The 18,075-nt window shown below is 45.4% G+C and overlaps 1 protein-coding gene across 1 annotated transcript in view; it reads right to left on the bottom strand.

The window, feature by feature from the left end:
* Window positions 1-2,837: 2,837 nt before the first annotated feature.
* The window catches only part of SPATS2 (spermatogenesis associated serine rich 2), a 221,162-nt gene continuing 205,924 nt past the window's right edge, over window positions 2,838-18,075 (bottom strand). Inside the window, exons 9-13 of the mRNA XM_056120190.1 lie at window positions 16,800-16,858; window positions 12,309-12,418; window positions 8,532-8,634; window positions 4,616-4,830; window positions 2,838-3,496 (exon numbers count right to left, since the gene is read on the bottom strand). Of these exons, the coding sequence (XP_055976165.1) occupies window positions 3,185-3,496; window positions 4,616-4,830; window positions 8,532-8,634; window positions 12,309-12,418; window positions 16,800-16,858 (799 nt within the window). The 3' untranslated portion in view covers window positions 2,838-3,184. The remainder of the gene's footprint in view (window positions 3,497-4,615; window positions 4,831-8,531; window positions 8,635-12,308; window positions 12,419-16,799; window positions 16,859-18,075) is intronic.

Below are 18,075 nucleotides of genomic sequence, written 5' to 3'. Positions count from 1 at the left end.
ACCCAGTCTTGCCGAGAGGTTTACTCCTGGCTCTACAGTTAGGAATTACTCCTGGCGGTGCTCAGGAGACCATACAGAACACCGGGGATCGAACCTGAGCTGGCTGCATGCAAGGCAAACGCCTTACCTGCTGTACTAATGCTCCAGCCCTTAAAGTAGAACTTTTAAACTGCCATGAATAGGAGACCTAGGGAACATTTGATGTTAATCATGAAGCCAGCTAACTTAAATTTTACCTCAAGTATCTCATAACTGTCAGAGCTAAACAAACTCTTCGTTCTACTTCCAGAATTGCTGTCTGGATGAAAGTGGGGAAAGAAAAGGAAAGGTGAGGAGGAAGGGGGTCTCTCTTCAAGTGGAGCTGTCAGGGTTTGAGACCTCCCTTCTCTTAGTGCTCAGAGCCACTGAAAAAAACAAGCACATCAAACAGGATAAACCTCAAAAAGGATGAAGCTTCTCTTCATTGAGGAAAAAAATCAAACTTGCAAATTTGGGAGGATATTATCAATATCCCAAGATCCTAAATCAATTATGATTTAGATGTTACTTTTGGAATTTTAATTTTTAAAAAAATATAATATAATGGTGCTTGGAGGTAGCTTTTGGCAGTGTTTCAGGGAACACGTGGTGATGGGGATCAAACTTGGAGCTCTTGTATGCAAAATATGTGCTACCCCCCACTTGGCGGGGGTACACCCAGAAGTGCTCAGGGCTTACACCTGGCTCTGTGCTCAAGGATCACTCCCGGTGGGTTCAGGGAACCACATGGGGTACCAGGGATAGAACCTGGTCAGTTTACATGCAAGGAGAGTGCTTGTACTCTCGCTCCAGCCCACCAGCCCTTTAAATCATCTCCCCGCACCGCTGTCTTGTTTTTTAACTATGCGGGGTGGAATTCTAGGCACTGAGCTATCTTCTTAGCCCTATGTATTAATATTTTACTTTTGTTTTTTTTTGGCCAGCAGTGCTCAGCAATCATCCCTGCTGGGTTCAGGGAACCATACGGTATGCCAGGGATTGAACCTGAGTCAGTGATGTGCAAGGCAAATGCCCTACTTTTTACGTGATATATATATATATACATATATATATATATATATATATTTTTTTTTTAGCACAGCGGGTAGGGCGTTCGCCTTACAAGCAGCCAACATGGCCGACCCGAGTTCGATTCCTCCGCCCCTCTCGGAGAGCCTGGCAAGCTACCGAGAGTATTCGATATGCCAGACACAGTAACAACAAAGTCTCCAATGGAGACGTTACTGGGCCCGCTCGAGCAAATCGACGATCAACGGGAGGGGGGCCTTTTAAAGGTGTGTTTTTTTTTATTTTTTGGTTTTTTGGGTCCCATCCAGCAATGCACAGGGGTTACTCCTGGCTCTGCACTCAGGAGTTACTCCTGGTGGTGCTCAGGGGACCATATGAGATGCTGGGAATCGAACCCGGGTCGGCCACGTGCAAGGCAAACGCCCTACCCGCTGTGCTATCGCTCCAGCCCCATTTACGTGGTATTTTAATATTACTTTTATTTAAAACCAAAATGTAAAAAAAAAAAAAAAACTTCAAATTTTTTTAAAATAAGGAGATCTTAATTCAGTATCAAGGCTGTTTTGACAAACATGTGGTTTCCCATCTGTCTGAGTGGCTAAAAACAGTCTTGCCTAGACACCTTCAAGGTCACTTCAGTCTTCGGATTTCTTCTAAGTATATTAAGTAAGCAATTAATAAGAAAAGTAGAACTTTTCTGACTGTGGTGGTGAATGTCGACAAATTCCCCCAACTGAGGTGATCAGCTCTTAGAAAACGACGACCCGGTGTTCCTTGGCCACTGTGTTCGTTACTGACTCTTTCTCTTTCCCTGTCTGCTCAACCAACCCGAACTCTGGCAGCTGAGCTGCAGCTTCAGAGTCAGGGGAAGCCCCGCGGCAGTTACGTTCTGCTCCACTGCCTCTTGCAGCCCGGCCTTCAGACTTGCGAGAGGAAACTGAAGCAAGAATCAGCTCTGCCCTTATGGAACTGCACCCGCTGGTGCACCTGCTGGGGCGGCCGCGGGCTGAAGGGCTCAAGCGCAGCGTCACCTGCTCAACGACAATGTCCAAGGGACAGGAGAGAGGAGAGGGGCCACAGAACTCTCAGCCGGCAGCTGTGATTTTTCTAGACTAGTGAGCTTTCCGGTCAAAGTCACCACTCCCGTTCCTATCTGGCTCTTACATTTTAATTGGGTTCTAAGGCTAAGTGGGTTCTAAAGCTCATTTAAGCCCCAGTCTAAGTAACTTGTACCCCAGGAGGCCCAAAGAAAAAACAGATCCTGAAATGAAGTCACTTGCTGCTAGGAAACAAATATGGAAACGTTTATGCAGTTGTTTTTATTTATTCAACTATAAAGTTTAAATGGCAATTTTTCAATAGGTAACACCTTAGATTAATACTAATTATATTGCTATAAATTTGGGTCAGAATCAGAATAGAATTCAGGAAAGAGAGAGAACAAGAGGACAATCTTCAAACATTCAAACTGAGAGAATTCTTGTTTTCCCTTTTTTCACTTTAATTCACTGCTACTTTCCCATGGACCTCCCTCGGCTGGTGTGCGTGTGCGGTGTGAGGAAGCACCGCTCGGAAGAAGCCGCAGGGTGAGCCGCGTGCTGAGTGCCAGATGGAAACCCCAGCGGCTCGTCCATCGCAGGCGCACTGTGCACGCAGAGCCAACTCTCCAGTGTTTCTGAGCATTTTCCCCTCTCACCAACTGCACTCCCGTCCTCTGGCTAAGGCAGAGCCGCACACAATCCCGTGCCTCTCCTGGTTCCATGCTGGCCTGAGGGAGCGCCACAGGCCGGGAAGTGTGCAGAGCCCTGCCTGGCCTTCTGCAGAGCCGCGGCAGCCCCAGCAGGCCGTGGAGCGGGCAGCACGGTGCTTCCCTGGGGAAATTTGGCCAGTGGCCTGTGATTCCTGGTGGAAACGACCAATCAGAAGGAATCCTTATTGCTGGGAAAGGTTAAGAGAAAAAAACAGCTTCCCCTCCAAAGGGGAAACGAAGAAGAAACCAAACATATTGAGAATGGCATAAAAAGTGGTATGCGTAAACTTCTTTTTTTTTGTTATTAAATCTAACTATGAGTTTCCTAAAGTTCAGTTATCAAGTCAAATTGGGTGGAGGGAGGAGCGAGGTCACCTGGTGTTTTCCTCAAGAGTTCACAGCTTCAGGCTGAGTGGTCCTGGGCTTGCGTGGGGGGAGCCCCTTTTTGAATGGGGGCTGGGGAGGACAGCGCTCCACGCCGCCTCCAGTTCCATTGGTCCCTGCAGAGTGAGTCTGGCCCCACTCACTGGTGTTTCCTGGTGTCTGCGAGACAGTACTCGGATACTTGGAGCCCGATGAATACCAGGAGCTATTTCTGTGACGGGCTGCACTGTCATGGCGCCCTTGGTTCGTGGAGTCACCGGACTTCTGGCTTTGTGGCCTGTAGCCTTGGCCTCCTCGTCTATTTCCTGAAAACACCTAAGGACAGAAGAACACGTGTTCAAGGCACTCTGGCATTAGAGTTCCAGCTGCTGCTCCCCAGCTGGAGAGTAATTCTGAAAGCTCATGTTTACGGATCTCGGCCTCCTCTCAACACTTAGAGAATTCTGTCAGCGATTTGATCTAGGCACAATATAAAAATCAATCTTTCACACTTTTGGTCTTGTTTTGGGGTCACTCTTAGAGGAGCTGGGGACTACTCCCGCCTCTGTGTTTGGGGCACCAGGGCTTGAACTTAAGTCTCCCACATGCTTTCAGTCTGCTGAGCCAGCTCTCTGCCACTAAACTGTTCACTATTCCCACCAGCCTTTCCTCCCATTGAAGAGAAGTTTACTTTTCTTTAGCTGATTGGGAGAAAGGGAAGAAAGAAGAGCGAACACTCAAGTGGGCAAGTATTCTATCACACGTTTGAGCCGTGCAGATCATAACCAACTTGTAAAGATACTGAACATTAGGAATGACAAATTTCCGTACGATCTGCTTTGCCATACGAACCAGAGTCAATTGTGCTGTTCTGATGTGTAGTGCACATTTCACATTACAATACATTAAGCGTATGGCATGGGATTTTATTTTTGTCCTTCAATCCTGGTGTTACAACAGTTCTGAAGACTTACTGACAGCACTTTCTCAGATGAGGGAAAAGAGACATGGATCAGGCTTTGAGGTTCTAGTTAGCGTTTGCTTTTTGCTCCATCAGTGTGAGCAACTCTCTCCCTGCCATGTTTCACACCGTGCTTCGAGGGAGTTACTGCTCCAGGTGCACTCTGGCGGATCTACCACTGGGGTGCTTATCTACCTAGAGATGGGAGCACACTCCCAGTGCGACTAATTACCAGACAATCCTACCCACAACAGTTAGGATCACTGCCAACAGCACCAAGTCAGTATTTCTTGGCAACAGGCAGGCTAAATTGGCTGGTGATTTGGAACATACATACCAAATGCTCCTGTGGAACTAAGTGGGGATGGAGAAATTCAAACTCGATGGAAAAATGGCTTTAAAGAGAGGAAGGTCAGGTGCCAAGCTGTCAGCACCGAAACTGTCAACCAACAGAGCTTTCCTTCCCAACGTGCTCAGTGGGGAAGCCAAGGTACCTCTCGCTGAGGTTGGTAGGGCCGGCCACTGGAGTGTGTGGCAGCGGCAGGAGTCTCTCCTGGTGCTGAGTTTCTCTTGTTAGCACTTGTGAGGCTGGGAGTAGAGGCACAGGTGGAAGAGGAAGCAGCAGAGGCATCACACAGGCTATTCAAGGACACCGATGCGGCAGAGCTACATCGAGACCTGGTTGAATAGCTGTTCTTTGGGTGGGACACTGAAACAAAAACAGGAATATCTGTGGTCATGGGATGGAAGAACACAACAGGTAAGGTTGTTCCTATTTCTTCATTTCCCAATGAGCCATTTAAAACGAAGAACTGTGTCGTCGAAAAGAATAGTTGAGAATGGGCAAGGAGAAGGAAAATCTTTCTTCTGTTCTCTGCCTCCAAATTCCCACTGCTTTCTATTTTTATATGCTTTTTAAAGGTATCTGTTTATTTCTTCCTCCCAGGTTTTCTGTTCCTCCATATTTGTGTTTTATGTTCTTGTGATGTTCAAGGAATTACATGCACGACTGGTTGTGGGGTTCACAGTTTTTAAGTTGTGGTGCTAGCTGAGGGTTGCAGATCAGGTTGTGGGGCTTGCATGCTTGACTATCATGCTCAATGAGGTGTGCACTCCTTGATTTTTTTCCTTTTTTGCCACACCTGTCTGTTTGGGCAACCATAAGGTGCTGGGAATCAAACCCCAGTCTCCTGTATGCAAGGCATGTGTTCTGGACTGCTATCATTCCTCTTCTATACTGAAGTCTGTGTGTATAGTATTCCCAATGCTATTCAAGGACTATGTGATGTGAGACAGAATCTGGAGCTCCCACATGCAACCAGCGCATGTACTCTGGTCCTGCATCCTGTTAAGCTGTGGTGCTGGGACACATGTTCACTGAGGTCCACACACAAGGTTCACTGAGGTGCTTGCTAGAAGCTGCTTTGATGGGCATATGCACGCCCACCAGGGGGCATATTTTCTGTGTTTATATGTCTTTTTTGGCTGTGGTACTTGCTGGGGGGGCTGAACCCCTCTTTTTCTGGTGCTCACATGCACCTGGTGTGGTGTGGCTAGAAATTCCTTCTTCTAGTGTCAGGGATCACAGTCAGTAGAGCTGCCAGGACCATGCTCAGCACATGGGGGGCCAGAGCAACAGGACAGCGGGGAGGGTGTTTGCCTTGCATGCAGCCCACCTGGGTGTGATCCCTGGCATCCCATGTGGTCCCCTGAGCGCTGATAGAAGTGATCCCTGAGCGCAGAGCCAGGAGTAATCCCTGGGCACTGCTGGTGTAGCCCCAAAACAACAACAACAACAACAATAACACAAAGCAAAAAAACATGCTCAGCACATGTGGGAGACCAGGGATTCGGACTAGTAACCATTTGCTTGCAAGGTTGGTTCTCTCAGCCACTGATTCATTTCCCCCATCCCTACCTCCCATGCTTTCTAAAGGAACATTTAGATTTAGAGACAGAAGAAGACATGCATGTGATCCAGCCCTCCCCCCACCCCAACCCCCTGCAACTGTGGACTGCTTGACATTTTCTACTAAGCAATTCCTAGGTATGGCTACAGCAACTCACTAAACCTAGGAACAATAATATGGGGTATATGTTCAGTTTCTTATACAGGGAACATTCTGAAGCACTGTAGACTTTGCGAAGAATGAAAAGGTAAATAAAAAGTTAAATCCAGGGCCAGAGAGATATCCCAATGGTCCGCACTCATGCTTTGCATGCAGGTCAAGGCTGGATCCCTAGAACCGCAGAGTCCCTCAAGTATTGGGGGTAGGGCACTTACCTTGCACATGGCTGACCTGGGTTTAATCCTCAGCACCCCATAGGGTTAGCACCCCAGAACCCATGAGCCACACCAGGAGTGATCCCTGAACACAGAGCCAGGAGTAAGGCCTGAGCACCACTGGGTGTGGTCCAAAAACAACCTTCCCCCACCAAAGAAAAGAAAAAGATTAAGTCCATGGCCAGAGAGACAACCCAACAGGCCAAACTCCTGTTTTGCATATAGGTCAAGTCTGGATGGTTCCCCAAACACTGCCAGATATGGCCTCCAAAATAAACTAAACTAAAATTCTTTAAAACAATTCTTTTTAAAAAGTTATTTAAATTTAATTTAAAAATTTTCCATTTTGGTTTCTGGCCCACATCCAACTCAGGGGTTACTCCTGTCTCTGCACTCCAGAATTACTCCTGGTAGTGCTCGGGGAACCATAGGTGATGCTGGGGATCGAACCCAGGTGAGCTATGTGCAAGGCAAGCGCCTTATCCTGGATGCTATCTCTCCAGTTCCTTTAAAACAATTTTTAAGGTTAATGAACTGTCTCTGTCCTCCCATTGTTCATCGATTTTCTCGAGTGGGCGCAGTAACATCTCCATTGTGAGACTTTGTTGTTACTGTGTTTGGCACATCGAATGCATCATGGGGAGCTTGCCAGGCTTTGCCGAGCGAATGAGATACTCTCGGTAGCTTGCAGGGCTCTCCGAGAGGGGCGGAGGAATCAAATTCGGGTCGGCTAGGTTGGCTGCGTGCAAAGCAAATGCTTTATCCGCTGTGCTATTGCTCCAGGCCAAGATTAATGAAGTAAAACAAAAATTTTCAAGCATTTATCTTCTCAAGGTTCTTTCTATACAAACAACTAAATAACTTCAAGATTTCAAAATAAAAGGTATGGGGGTGGAGTGAGGGGAAAGTTAAAAAAAAAAATCCAGGTACCAATGTAGCCAAAAAATTGCTATCTTTCAAAATTTTTTCTTGGAGTTCAACCAGGATCAACGTGACCAAGCTCTGCTTCACTGCCATTCCACGCATCTTAGAGTGACCATGTACTCCTTTCAAGGCTATTCTTTTTAAAGTTTTTTAAAATTTATTTTTGTTTTTGTTTGTGGGGGCGCATCCTGTGGTGCTCAGGGATCACTTGTGGCAGGTTTGGGGGACCATTTATTGTGTTGGGGATAAGCCTGGGTCTCCCATGTGCAAGGCAAACACCCTACCTACTGTACTACTGCTCTGGCCCCTTAAAGCTATTAGTAAGTGTTTTTTTTATGTACCAGGCCAGGCAAGTCTCGTTCTTTCCACTTTGGAGAGTGAAATGAGGTTCAATAAGTCAGTGTACAAGCAGAGACTCAAATCTGCTCTGAGTCCAGAGTTCATGACCCTTAAAAAACCTTTCACACACTCCTTGATTTAGCAGAAGATGGTATTTAGAGGTATTAGAGGGCTGGAAGATACTCATCCTAAGAGTTCAAAGCATCTGTATCCACTGACTTTTTTTTTTTTTTTTTTTGGTGGGGAGCAGGTCACATCCAGCAATGCTCAGGGGTTACTCCTGGGCTCTTCTCTCAGGATTTACTCTTGCTGGTGCTTGGGGTACCAAATGGGGTGCCAAGGAGATCGAACCCAGGTCAGGCACATGCAAGACCAGCACCCTACCTGCTGTATTATCTCTCCAGCGCTCCACTGACTTTGTAAGTATCTCAGAATTAGTTTCCATAAAAAACAAGCAAACAAGCTGGTTAGATGTGGCTCAGTGGCAGAGTACATGTCTCACAGGGCCTGGTTCAATCCATGGCATCGCATCGCATCACACACACACACACACACACACACACACACACACACACACACACACACACACACAAAACCAAAACCCCAAAAAACCAAAATCCATAGCCTGAAAACAAGCTCAAAGGACAGAGCACATGCTTTCCTTGCCAGAGATGGGGTTCTATCCCCAGCACCACATGGTTCCCTGAGCACAGAGCCAGGAATAGCCCCTGTGTGGCCCAAAACCTAAACCCAATCCCGGGAGGCAGAAGGGGAGACACAGTAGAGAAGCCAATCTCTGGGCACGAGAGACTGGGCACTCTCACCACCCCCATCTCAGCATCCAGAATCGAGACTGGTCTCACCTTGTCCAAGTGACTCAATGTTCTTCTTCAGGGTCTCTAGGTCACAGGTAAACCGAGCGACTCGGCCCAGATCCTCATCATATTTACGTTCACTAACAAAGTGCTGGAAAAAGTGCAAAGAAAAGCCTCCAGGTCAGACAAACGGAACATATGAGACTGAGTTTGCTGTACATAGATGAAAAGTATCTGCAACTGTCTGGTTTCAACTGCTCCAATGGCCTTTATATGATTGATGCTGACAAAAATTCAGTCATTTTCTTAAGAGCCTGAAGTCCTGTATGGGGACTTTAGTGTTCTACAATGCCGAGTCCCATTAGGCACAATCAAGAGAACTGTGGTGGAAGGACACTTGCTAGCTCAGGGACCTCTGTCCATTGCTGCCACTCTCCACATTATTCCATTTGTAACGAAGCAGAGGCAGTAAAAACATGCCTAAGTTACAACAAGGATTTCATTTAAGTAGCTGATTTGGTATTCTTTACTAGGTACTTTCTTAGGAAATTTACTTCATTTTACAAAGTGGGATTTTCTAGTAGGATTTTCTTGAAGTAGGAAAGATTTCTTGAGTTGGAAAATCATTTATGTGAAAGTCAACTTTGCAAATGAGAAGGGTTCATGCTAAAATAATTTAATCTTTTTAAATAGCCTGGGCTGACAAGTAACTAATCCCCTGGGTCAAAAAACTCTACCATAAAAATTGTGTGGCTAGAAACATGTCAGGAAGACTGAATTTCTAGGGCCCATTTCTATAAACAATATATAAGGTCGCCAGAAATCTTTTCTCCTCCCAGAGGTAAAGGAGATGAAAAGGAAACAAAGTCTTAGGTAGAATTTAGAAGACTTGAGTTCTTCCTAGCAATCCTCTAACTGGGGATGATGTAACTGCACTTTTTTTTGGGGGGGGGGTGGCTTTTTATGCCACACACAGTGATGCTCAGGGGTTATTCCTGGCTCTGCACTCAGGAATTACTCCTGACAGTGTTTGGGAGACAATATGGGACGCCAGGTATTGAACCTGGTCTGCCTCATGCAAAGCAAAAAATGTCCTACCTGCCATACTATTGTTCTGGTCCCTGTAACTACACTTTAATTTTTTAAGGGGCTGAACCAAATTCACCATTAACAACCTGTAGGTTACACCTTGGAGCAGGGAAAGAGAAAGGTGAAATAAATGATTATTCAGCTTTTAAGTTCTAAAGCTTCAGAGTATACACATGAACTTCTGCTAACAAAGTCTTCAGAGAGGCAATATCAGACATTAATTCTGAATCAAATTCTAGGGTTTGTTGAGTCAAAGACATAACAGGAATGACGGAAATAAAATGATCTGAAAATAAGACATTTAAATTGCAGAGCACCCACTTCAGTACACTGAAACTAGAGAGAAACAGATCCTTAGTCAGCCTGCAGAAATATTTCTAGCAGTTTTTCAACCACGTGGGATGGGGAACAGATGAAGCCTGGGAGCGCCAGAATTCTAATTCCTGGGGGGTTTCCGGCTTCTCCCAAAGAGCTGAATGAGACTGGCACTGGTTTGAGGAAGACTTTCTATAAAACTTAGTAATATAGTTTTAGTTCATCAAAATGGTAATGAACAATATGCGTGTTTAACTACTTCTCCCCAAAATTGTATAAGATGGAATACCATGGTAGAGGTCTGTGTGAGTGACTGGGTCACGAGAGAGGTAATGAGAGAGGCAAGGTCTTAGAAGAGGGGTGGGGAAAGAATGACACAAAAGGTAACAACCCATTTCCTGCAAAGGCCATTTGGATATTTGAAATGTCATCCACGGGCCATATACGACAGGCAAATGAGCCAAGGGGCAGTTGATGAGAAGCAGAGTGTCTGTCCTGGCATATACCACAGTACTTCGCCTCATTCAGTCCACAGGCTGGAAGTTCCCTGCCCCTATCTCAGATGAACTTCCATCTCAGTTCCGGTTTTTAAAAATTTATTTTTGCTTTTCTGGCTATACTCAGTGGTGTTTAGGGGATACTCCCAGCTCTGATTGGTGGTTACTCGCAGCACTGTTATCCCTGTGGTGCCAGGGATCGAACCCAGGCCTTCTGAATGTAAAGTATGTGCTTAACCCGTTGAGCTCTCTCTGTTCCTTTGTTTTCATGTTACAAAGGCTGTTATGCAGCCTCCCCAGCAAGTGGTCCTCTTCAATATGGCAATAAGTCTGTGCTCAGAAAGAACAGAGTAAGGATTCAGGAGTACAGGCCAACACTCCTTCTTCATATAACTCAGTTTATGAACAACTATTTCACCCAGGGCTTCTCAAACTTTCCCCACCTGTGACCCCTTTTTGCCAAAGAAATACAACAGCGGTTTAGTGTTGCCTGAAATAGATTCACCACATAGTTGACTTCTGAGTCAGTTGTATGTTCAGAAACCTTCTAGTTTCCAAACTCTTCACAATCCACACATTCACTTACATGGCCCCATAAGGAGTCACAACCTAGTTTAAAAAGCTGGGAATTGATACACCAGAACACACTCATGGGAGCTGTAACTACCTAGGAACATCCCAGCCTCTCTCAGCTTCCCAAGTTCTGTCCCAGAATTCTTATATTTTGGTTTTTGGGCCACAACCAGCAATGCTCAGAGGTTACTCTTGGCTCGACACTCAGGAATTACTTCTGGCGGTGCTTGGGGAACCATATGGGATGCCGGGGATCAAACCCAGGTCAGCTGAGTGCAAGGCGAGCACTCTTGCCGCTGTACTGTTTTGCTCCAGCACAGTCCCAGAATTCTTTACGTAAGAATTTAATGGAGGGCTGGAGATTTAGTACAGCGGGTAGGAAGCTGGTTTTGTACACGAGTGATCCAGGTTTGATCTCCAGCATTCCATATATATAAATAGTTCGATTCCCTGAACCTACCATGAATGATCCTTGAGTGCAGAGCTAGGCGTAAGCCCTGAGCACAGCCAGGTATAGCCCCCAAATCCAAAGCACACATACAAGCACTAGAGAATTGTAAGGAGCCAGAGATGTAGTACAGGGGGTTAGGTGCTTGTCTTGCATGTGACAGGCTCTGGCACTACATATGCTTCCCAAGCACTATCAGGAGTAAGCCCTGAGCACAAAACCAGGACTTAAACCCCGAGACCATGAATGTGGCCCATAAACCAATAAAAGAAACAAAGGTTAAGAGTAGGGGAAAGGGGAGTGAGGGGAAAGAGCATTCTGGAAAGATAGACATGCTTTCTCCCGGAAGGGAAACAAGCTATGCCTATAGAAAGGGAACACGGGCTGAGCACAGAGAACAGGTCGAGTGTGCAGAAGTAAAGCGGGTGACTGAGTTGGCAGGGAAGAATTAGTCTTGAGCCTAAAGCAATGGAAAGTTTGAAGCAGGTCACTCTGGTGTGAGGAACCCATATGGAGGGGTAGAAGGACGGTGCAGTGGCATGGTAGGTGGGTGAAACTGGTCAGTTAAGTGGCTGTTGTGGAAGTCCAAGAAGGGGTTAACTGGAGCTTGATAGTGAGGCAGAGGGGAGAGATGAGGAGAAAAACTCAGCTCTTAGATTTAGAATGAAGCCAGCTAGACAGGGCCGGGTGAGCTGACAGAGTTAGTGTGAGAAAAGGAGAAATTCCCTCAGTTTTCCAGCTTGGAGAGCTGGACCCATGAAAGTATCGCTTATAGAGAAAGGACACCTGGAAGAAGGCAGTTTTGGAAGGGAAGGCCAGAAACTCTTTCATCAGGACTAGCCATAAAGTATAGAGATTTGTTACTTATTCCTGGAGGCCACAAAGGTAGAGAAAGATGTTTACCTTGATATCAGCACGGAGCTCGGCCAATTGCTCCTCCGACATCTGCACGGACATGTCAGTCATCTTCTTTAGAAGTTCTGCTTTCTTTTGTCGACCGAGCAAGATTTCCACTGTAAAGAAAAAGAGAGTATGACTCTTCTGATTATTAAACATGATCAAGAACTTCCAGTATATGCTTTGTGGTACACATTTGGATAGCCAAAGATTTAGCTGCCTACCAATCCAGAAAACGAAATACCAAAGGTCCAGCTTCCACCTTCTGGAAGGACTCTGAAGACAGCTATACAGTAAACACTTTTAATGAATCATAAAGACTCATAAATCATTTGTCATTTTTATTTCTCCTCTTCCAAGTCAAAATTTTTTTCAAGAAGCATATAATTAAAACAGAAATATGCACACATGGAAAATAAATCATCTGGGAAAAACTGAGTACGAAATGGAAAGCAAAAAAGCGTCTCTTCTTTGGCCCCCTCTTCAGACAAAACCTATGCTAACAATTTCTTTTCTCTCCCTTGTTGCCGCCACTGAGATGTACCTAATTAAATGACTACATTAATCACATTTCCCCCCAAAGAACTAGTTTCATTTATAACAACTAACAGGAAACTAGTTCCTTCATTTATAATAAGAATAGGAAAACCCGACTGACACAGCTGGTGTGAAGATCATATACGAATGAGTGCGAAAAATTCTGAACTGCGAAAAGAACTATGAACAAATCAATTAATAAAACTAAATGGGTAAGAAAAGAAAGAGAAGCATCTTGGCAGTGTTGGTAAAGGAGTGTATTAGAGGGGCTGGAGTGATAGCACAGCGGGTAGGGCGTTTGCCTTGTACACGGCTGACCCGTGTTCGATTCCCAGCATCCCATATGGTCCCCTGAGCTACCGCCAGGAGTGATTCCTGAGTGCAGAGCCAGGAGTAACCCCTGTGCATTGCCAGGTGTGACCCCAAAAGCCAAAAATAAAATAAAATAAAATTAAATTAAAAAAACGTGTATTAGAGTCACAGAAAAGGATATTTAGAAAGGGAGAAAGAAAATAAAAATATAAAACTGACGAAGAAAATCTCTGTGAATTTAAGGAAGACTGGTCATGTGTTACTAACATGTGTTGAAGCCAGGTGATAAAAGCTGATTATATTAGCGTCTTCATTGATCACAATTTTCTATAAAATACATACTCTAGGGTTGGGAGACAGCTAGAGTGGGAGGACACGCGCTTTGCCTACAGGCATCCTGGATTTGAGTCCTGGCACTGCAAGGTCTCCAGATCACCTCCAGGAGAGGCCCCCAAGCATGAGGTTTGGCTCCCAAACCAAATCTCCACCCCAAATACAAATTACTGTAAGAAACCCTTTCTCTTATTAGCTCCCCAGTTCCCTGAGCTGCTGCTGCTGCTGCTGTTGTGATGACAGGGATCCCTCATGCTTGGTCACAGGGTCACAATGGTCATGTTCTGCACCCCAGACTCCAGTCCTGTCATGGCAGAGGTAGCCACATTCCTGGCTATGGTGCTAGCATGACTTTATTTTTACATTTTTAATGTCTTATTATCCCCTCCGCACTCCGTTGTCATTTGTTGTCAAGCTGTGGGGCTGCTTGCGACCTGTGATCCTTTGACTTTGGTCCTACACACACACACACACACACACACACACACACACACACACACGAGCGCATGCACCGGGAGCTGCTGTGGTCCTCACACAGCTACTTTCCAGGGGGTTGTACTTCCTGGCCATGGAGCTCACATTTTTTTTTCTTGGTGGACGGGTGGGGGGGGGGGGTTTCCTAAGTAGTGCTCAGAAGACCCAGGGCCCCCTCCTGCTGATTCTTCTGGGGTTAGCTGCATGCAGGTCAAGTGCCTTAACTCTTTCTCTCCTCCAGCTCACACATCTCTTTTGATTGCGGTGCTCACTGGTTGCTACATACACATACTTTGGTTGAGGCCTTGCACTTCTGGCTTTAACACTTGAAAGGCATAAGCCACTGAGCTAGTTCTTCAAGCCCCTTAGGTGCAGTGCCTGCACACAGTTAGCTGTGTATTGGAGATGGCACTGTTATAGCACCCGTGATTCCAGGCAACGTCATGGAATTGGCACTCAGTACAAGTGAGTGACACTGGAAATGAAGCCATGGCTTTATGCTCGCAAGGCAGGCACTTCTGCCACTGAGCCATCTTCCCATTAGTTTTATTTATTAGCTCCCTTTTCCCCCCCACACCCAGCAATGCTCAGGCATTACTCCTGGCTCTGCACTCAGGAATTACTCCTGGTGGTACTCAGGGGACCATATGAGATACCAGGGATTGAACCCGGCTCGGCCACATGCAAGGCAAACGCCCTACCCGCTGTGCTATTGCTCCAGACCCTTAGCTCCCATTCTTACTAGTTTTATTTCACCCAGATCTTCCTCTTTATGTATTTGGTCTTGGGGCCATACTTGGTGGTGCTTTGGGGCTCTCCTGGCTCTGAGCTCTTGATAGTGCTCGAAGACAGGCAGGGAGGGTCTGGCTGCATGTAAGGCCAACATCTTAACCCCTGTACTCTTTCTCCAGCTCAGAATCTTCACTGTTTCCCCCCCCCCCCCCTTTTTTCTTTTTTTTTTTTTAAACACACCTGGCTGTGCTCAGGACTTTTTTCTGGCTCTGTGCTCAGGAATCACCCCTGGTGGGAGTTCAGGAGACCTTATGAGGAGTCAGAATTGAACTTGGGTCAGCCTCATGCAAGGCTTTAACCTTTGTACTATCTCGTCATCCCTAAATCTCCACCTTTTTTGAACGGGTTGTGGGGTCACAACCAGTGTGCTCAGGGATTACTTCTGGCTCTGCACTCAGGGATCACTTTCTGGTATACTCAGGGGATCATACAGGGTGCTGGGGATCAAACCTGGGTCAGCCGCTTCTAAGGTAAGAGCCTTACCCACTGTTCTATCTCCATCATGAAAAAAAAAAGAAACATAAGTACAAGAACACACTGAACTGTCACATTTAGAAATTTCAGAATTTAAATAAATTCAATTTAAATAAAATCTCACCTGTGAAAAATAGTGACAAGCACCTGTATGAATTCAACATTGTAGGACGATCAAAATGAATAAAATACATCAAAACTGAACTCAGCTCAGTATTCCAAAGCTGCCTCCTCTGGCCCATGGCCACAGATACAAATGATTAAACTGTGAATCATCATCTCAACCTATGTTCTCTTCTTACCAGTATGAGAGCAGGTTAAAAGAACTAATCTTCCTAATTACAAATCTGGCATTCAGTTCATGAAAGTAAAACCTGCTGCTGAAAAGCCCCAAATCAACAACATCTCTGTCCGAGCTGCAGCTGGTATGCCCTTCTTTTCATACAGCTGTGTATCTGTCACCTAACTCCTCACAGAAATGACCAGAAGAGAAAAATCTGGCTCTTTTGTACAAAACCCCATAGATTACCCAAATTAGAGTCTATTCTGCCAGAATCTATTTTAGCAAGCTATCAACGAACCCTGTTCATGGCATCCTGAACCCTCAAATCATTGACATTTCTGATCCAGTGATAACAGACACTAAGGGAACACCGTTCTACAAACTGAGAAAACAAAGTTCTGATACAGGTAATGACAGAAATGCATATATTATTAGTGAGTAACCTTGTGAAGTCTCCTTTAATGAATCCCTATTTGGAAAAAAGACAAAATGAAAGTATTTAATCACTGGAGAAAAACACAAAATAAAGCCTGGTCTTCTGTATGATGCCTCATCTCCTAAACTGAGGCTGTGGCGAATACTGAAAACTGCATTAAAAATATTAAACTATAGAAATCTCTTAGACAAAAAGACTCTTGTGGGGCCAAGACTGTAAGTTTGCATGCAGGAGCCCTGTGTTCAAATGGTACTGCATGGTCCTGTGAGCACTACCAGAAAGAGACCAATAAACACCAAGCTACTGAGCACTGCTGGGCACAGCCCCCAAACCAAAACACAAGTTTGGGAGGATTTTGGGTCATACCCCACTACGCTCAGAAGTTACTCCTGGTGTCGTTCACAGATCACTCCTGGCAGTGTTTAGGGAAAGACATGCGATAAAAGGCATCAAACTTTGTATGCAAGGCAAGTGCCTTAGCCATTGTACCACTGCTCTGGCCCCACAAAGAATGACGGTATAACTGAGTACATTATTGTGGTATTTATACTATGCTTCTGGTTTTTGGCTTTTGTTTGTCTGTTTTGTTTTGGGTTTTAGGTCACATCCAGCAATGCTCAAGGGTTACTTCTGGCCCCGTACTCAGGAATTACTCTTGGCAGTGCTCCAGGAACCATATGGGACACCAGGGATCGAACTTGGTTCAGCTGCGTACAAGGCAAACGCTCTGCCTACTGTGCTATGGCTCTGGCCGCTACTGTGCTTGTTAATGATGCTGAGACATCTCCCTATAAACTGTTAACAGTTTCAATTAAAAACAGTCTTAAAAAGAAAAAAAAAACCCATAACAACTTACTTGCTTCAGCTTTCACTTTGTCCATTTCAGCAAGCAGTGCAACTTCTCGATCCATTAAACTAGAAAGGGGCGACAAAAGAAAACCTCTGATCAGAAACTCAAATAGAAATAGTTCATTGTTGGGCTAGAGTGACAGCACAGCAGGTGCTTGCCTTGCACGTAGCAGACCTGGATTCAATCCCATATGGTCCCACAAACACCACTAGGAGTAATTCCTGAGTACAGAGCCAGGAGTAATCCCTGAACACCCCCGGGTATGGTTGAAATGCAAAAAAAGAAAGAAAAAGGAAGAAAAAGAAAGAAAGAAAGAAAGGAAGGAAGGAAGGAGGGAAATAGCACATTGTTAATCTAGAGAAAAACTAGAATTAAAGTATTCTAGGGGTTGGAGTGATAGCACAGCGGGTAGGGGGTTTGCCTTGCACGCGGTCCGACCCGGGTTCGATTCCCAGCATCCCATAAGGTCCCCTGAGCACTGCCAGGAGTAATTCCTGAGTGCATGAACCAGGAGTAACCCCTGTGCATCGCTGGGTGTGACCCAAAAAGCAAAATAAATAAATAAATAAATAATAAAATAAAGTATTCTACAAAGTATATATGCAGAGAACATGTGAAAATTCTGATGCTCACTTGAAGAATATTTTAAGGATTCTGGGCTGGTGCGACAGTACAGCAGATAGGGCACTTGCCTTGCATATGGCAGACCTGGCCCAGGCACCCCCTAAGGTCGCCAGGAGTGATCCCTGAGCAGAGTCAGGAGTAAGTCCTGAGCACTGCAGGCAGTGTATGACCCAAAAACAGAAAACAAAAAAAGAATATTTTAAGGATTTTAATAAATTAAATATATCTACTCCCCTTTTATTACTATATATTATGGTAAACCAGTAGCTATTAAAAGTTTAGAGCTGGAGCTAGAAGTCTAAAAGTTGAAAACCCGGGGCCAGAGCAACAGCACAGTGGGTAGAGCGCTTCCCCTTCAAGCAGTTGACCCAAGTTCCATCCCCAGGACCCCATATGGTCCGGAGTCCTGCCAGGAGTGATCTCTTAGCACAGAGGAAGGAACCAGCCCTGAGCACCAAAACCACAACAAATAAAAGACCAGTAGATGGCAGCAGAAAGCCACCAAAAACATTCCCTAATAAACTGCTAAATCAAAAGTGTAGAAATCACATTATTTTCATGTATATGCTCAAACATATTTTCTGGGGAACCCCAACAGTGCTCAGGGGACCCAGAGGTTACACCAGTATCCTACTGGCTTGATACTTGGCTCCAGTGG

The sequence above is a fragment of the Sorex fumeus genome, unplaced genomic scaffold, assembly GCF_029834395.1.
Source record: "Sorex fumeus unplaced genomic scaffold, SorFum_2.1 ptg000042l, whole genome shotgun sequence".
Classification (NCBI taxonomy): domain Eukaryota; kingdom Metazoa; phylum Chordata; class Mammalia; order Eulipotyphla; family Soricidae; genus Sorex; species Sorex fumeus.
This window is presented reverse-complemented; position numbering and strand designations above follow the sequence as displayed.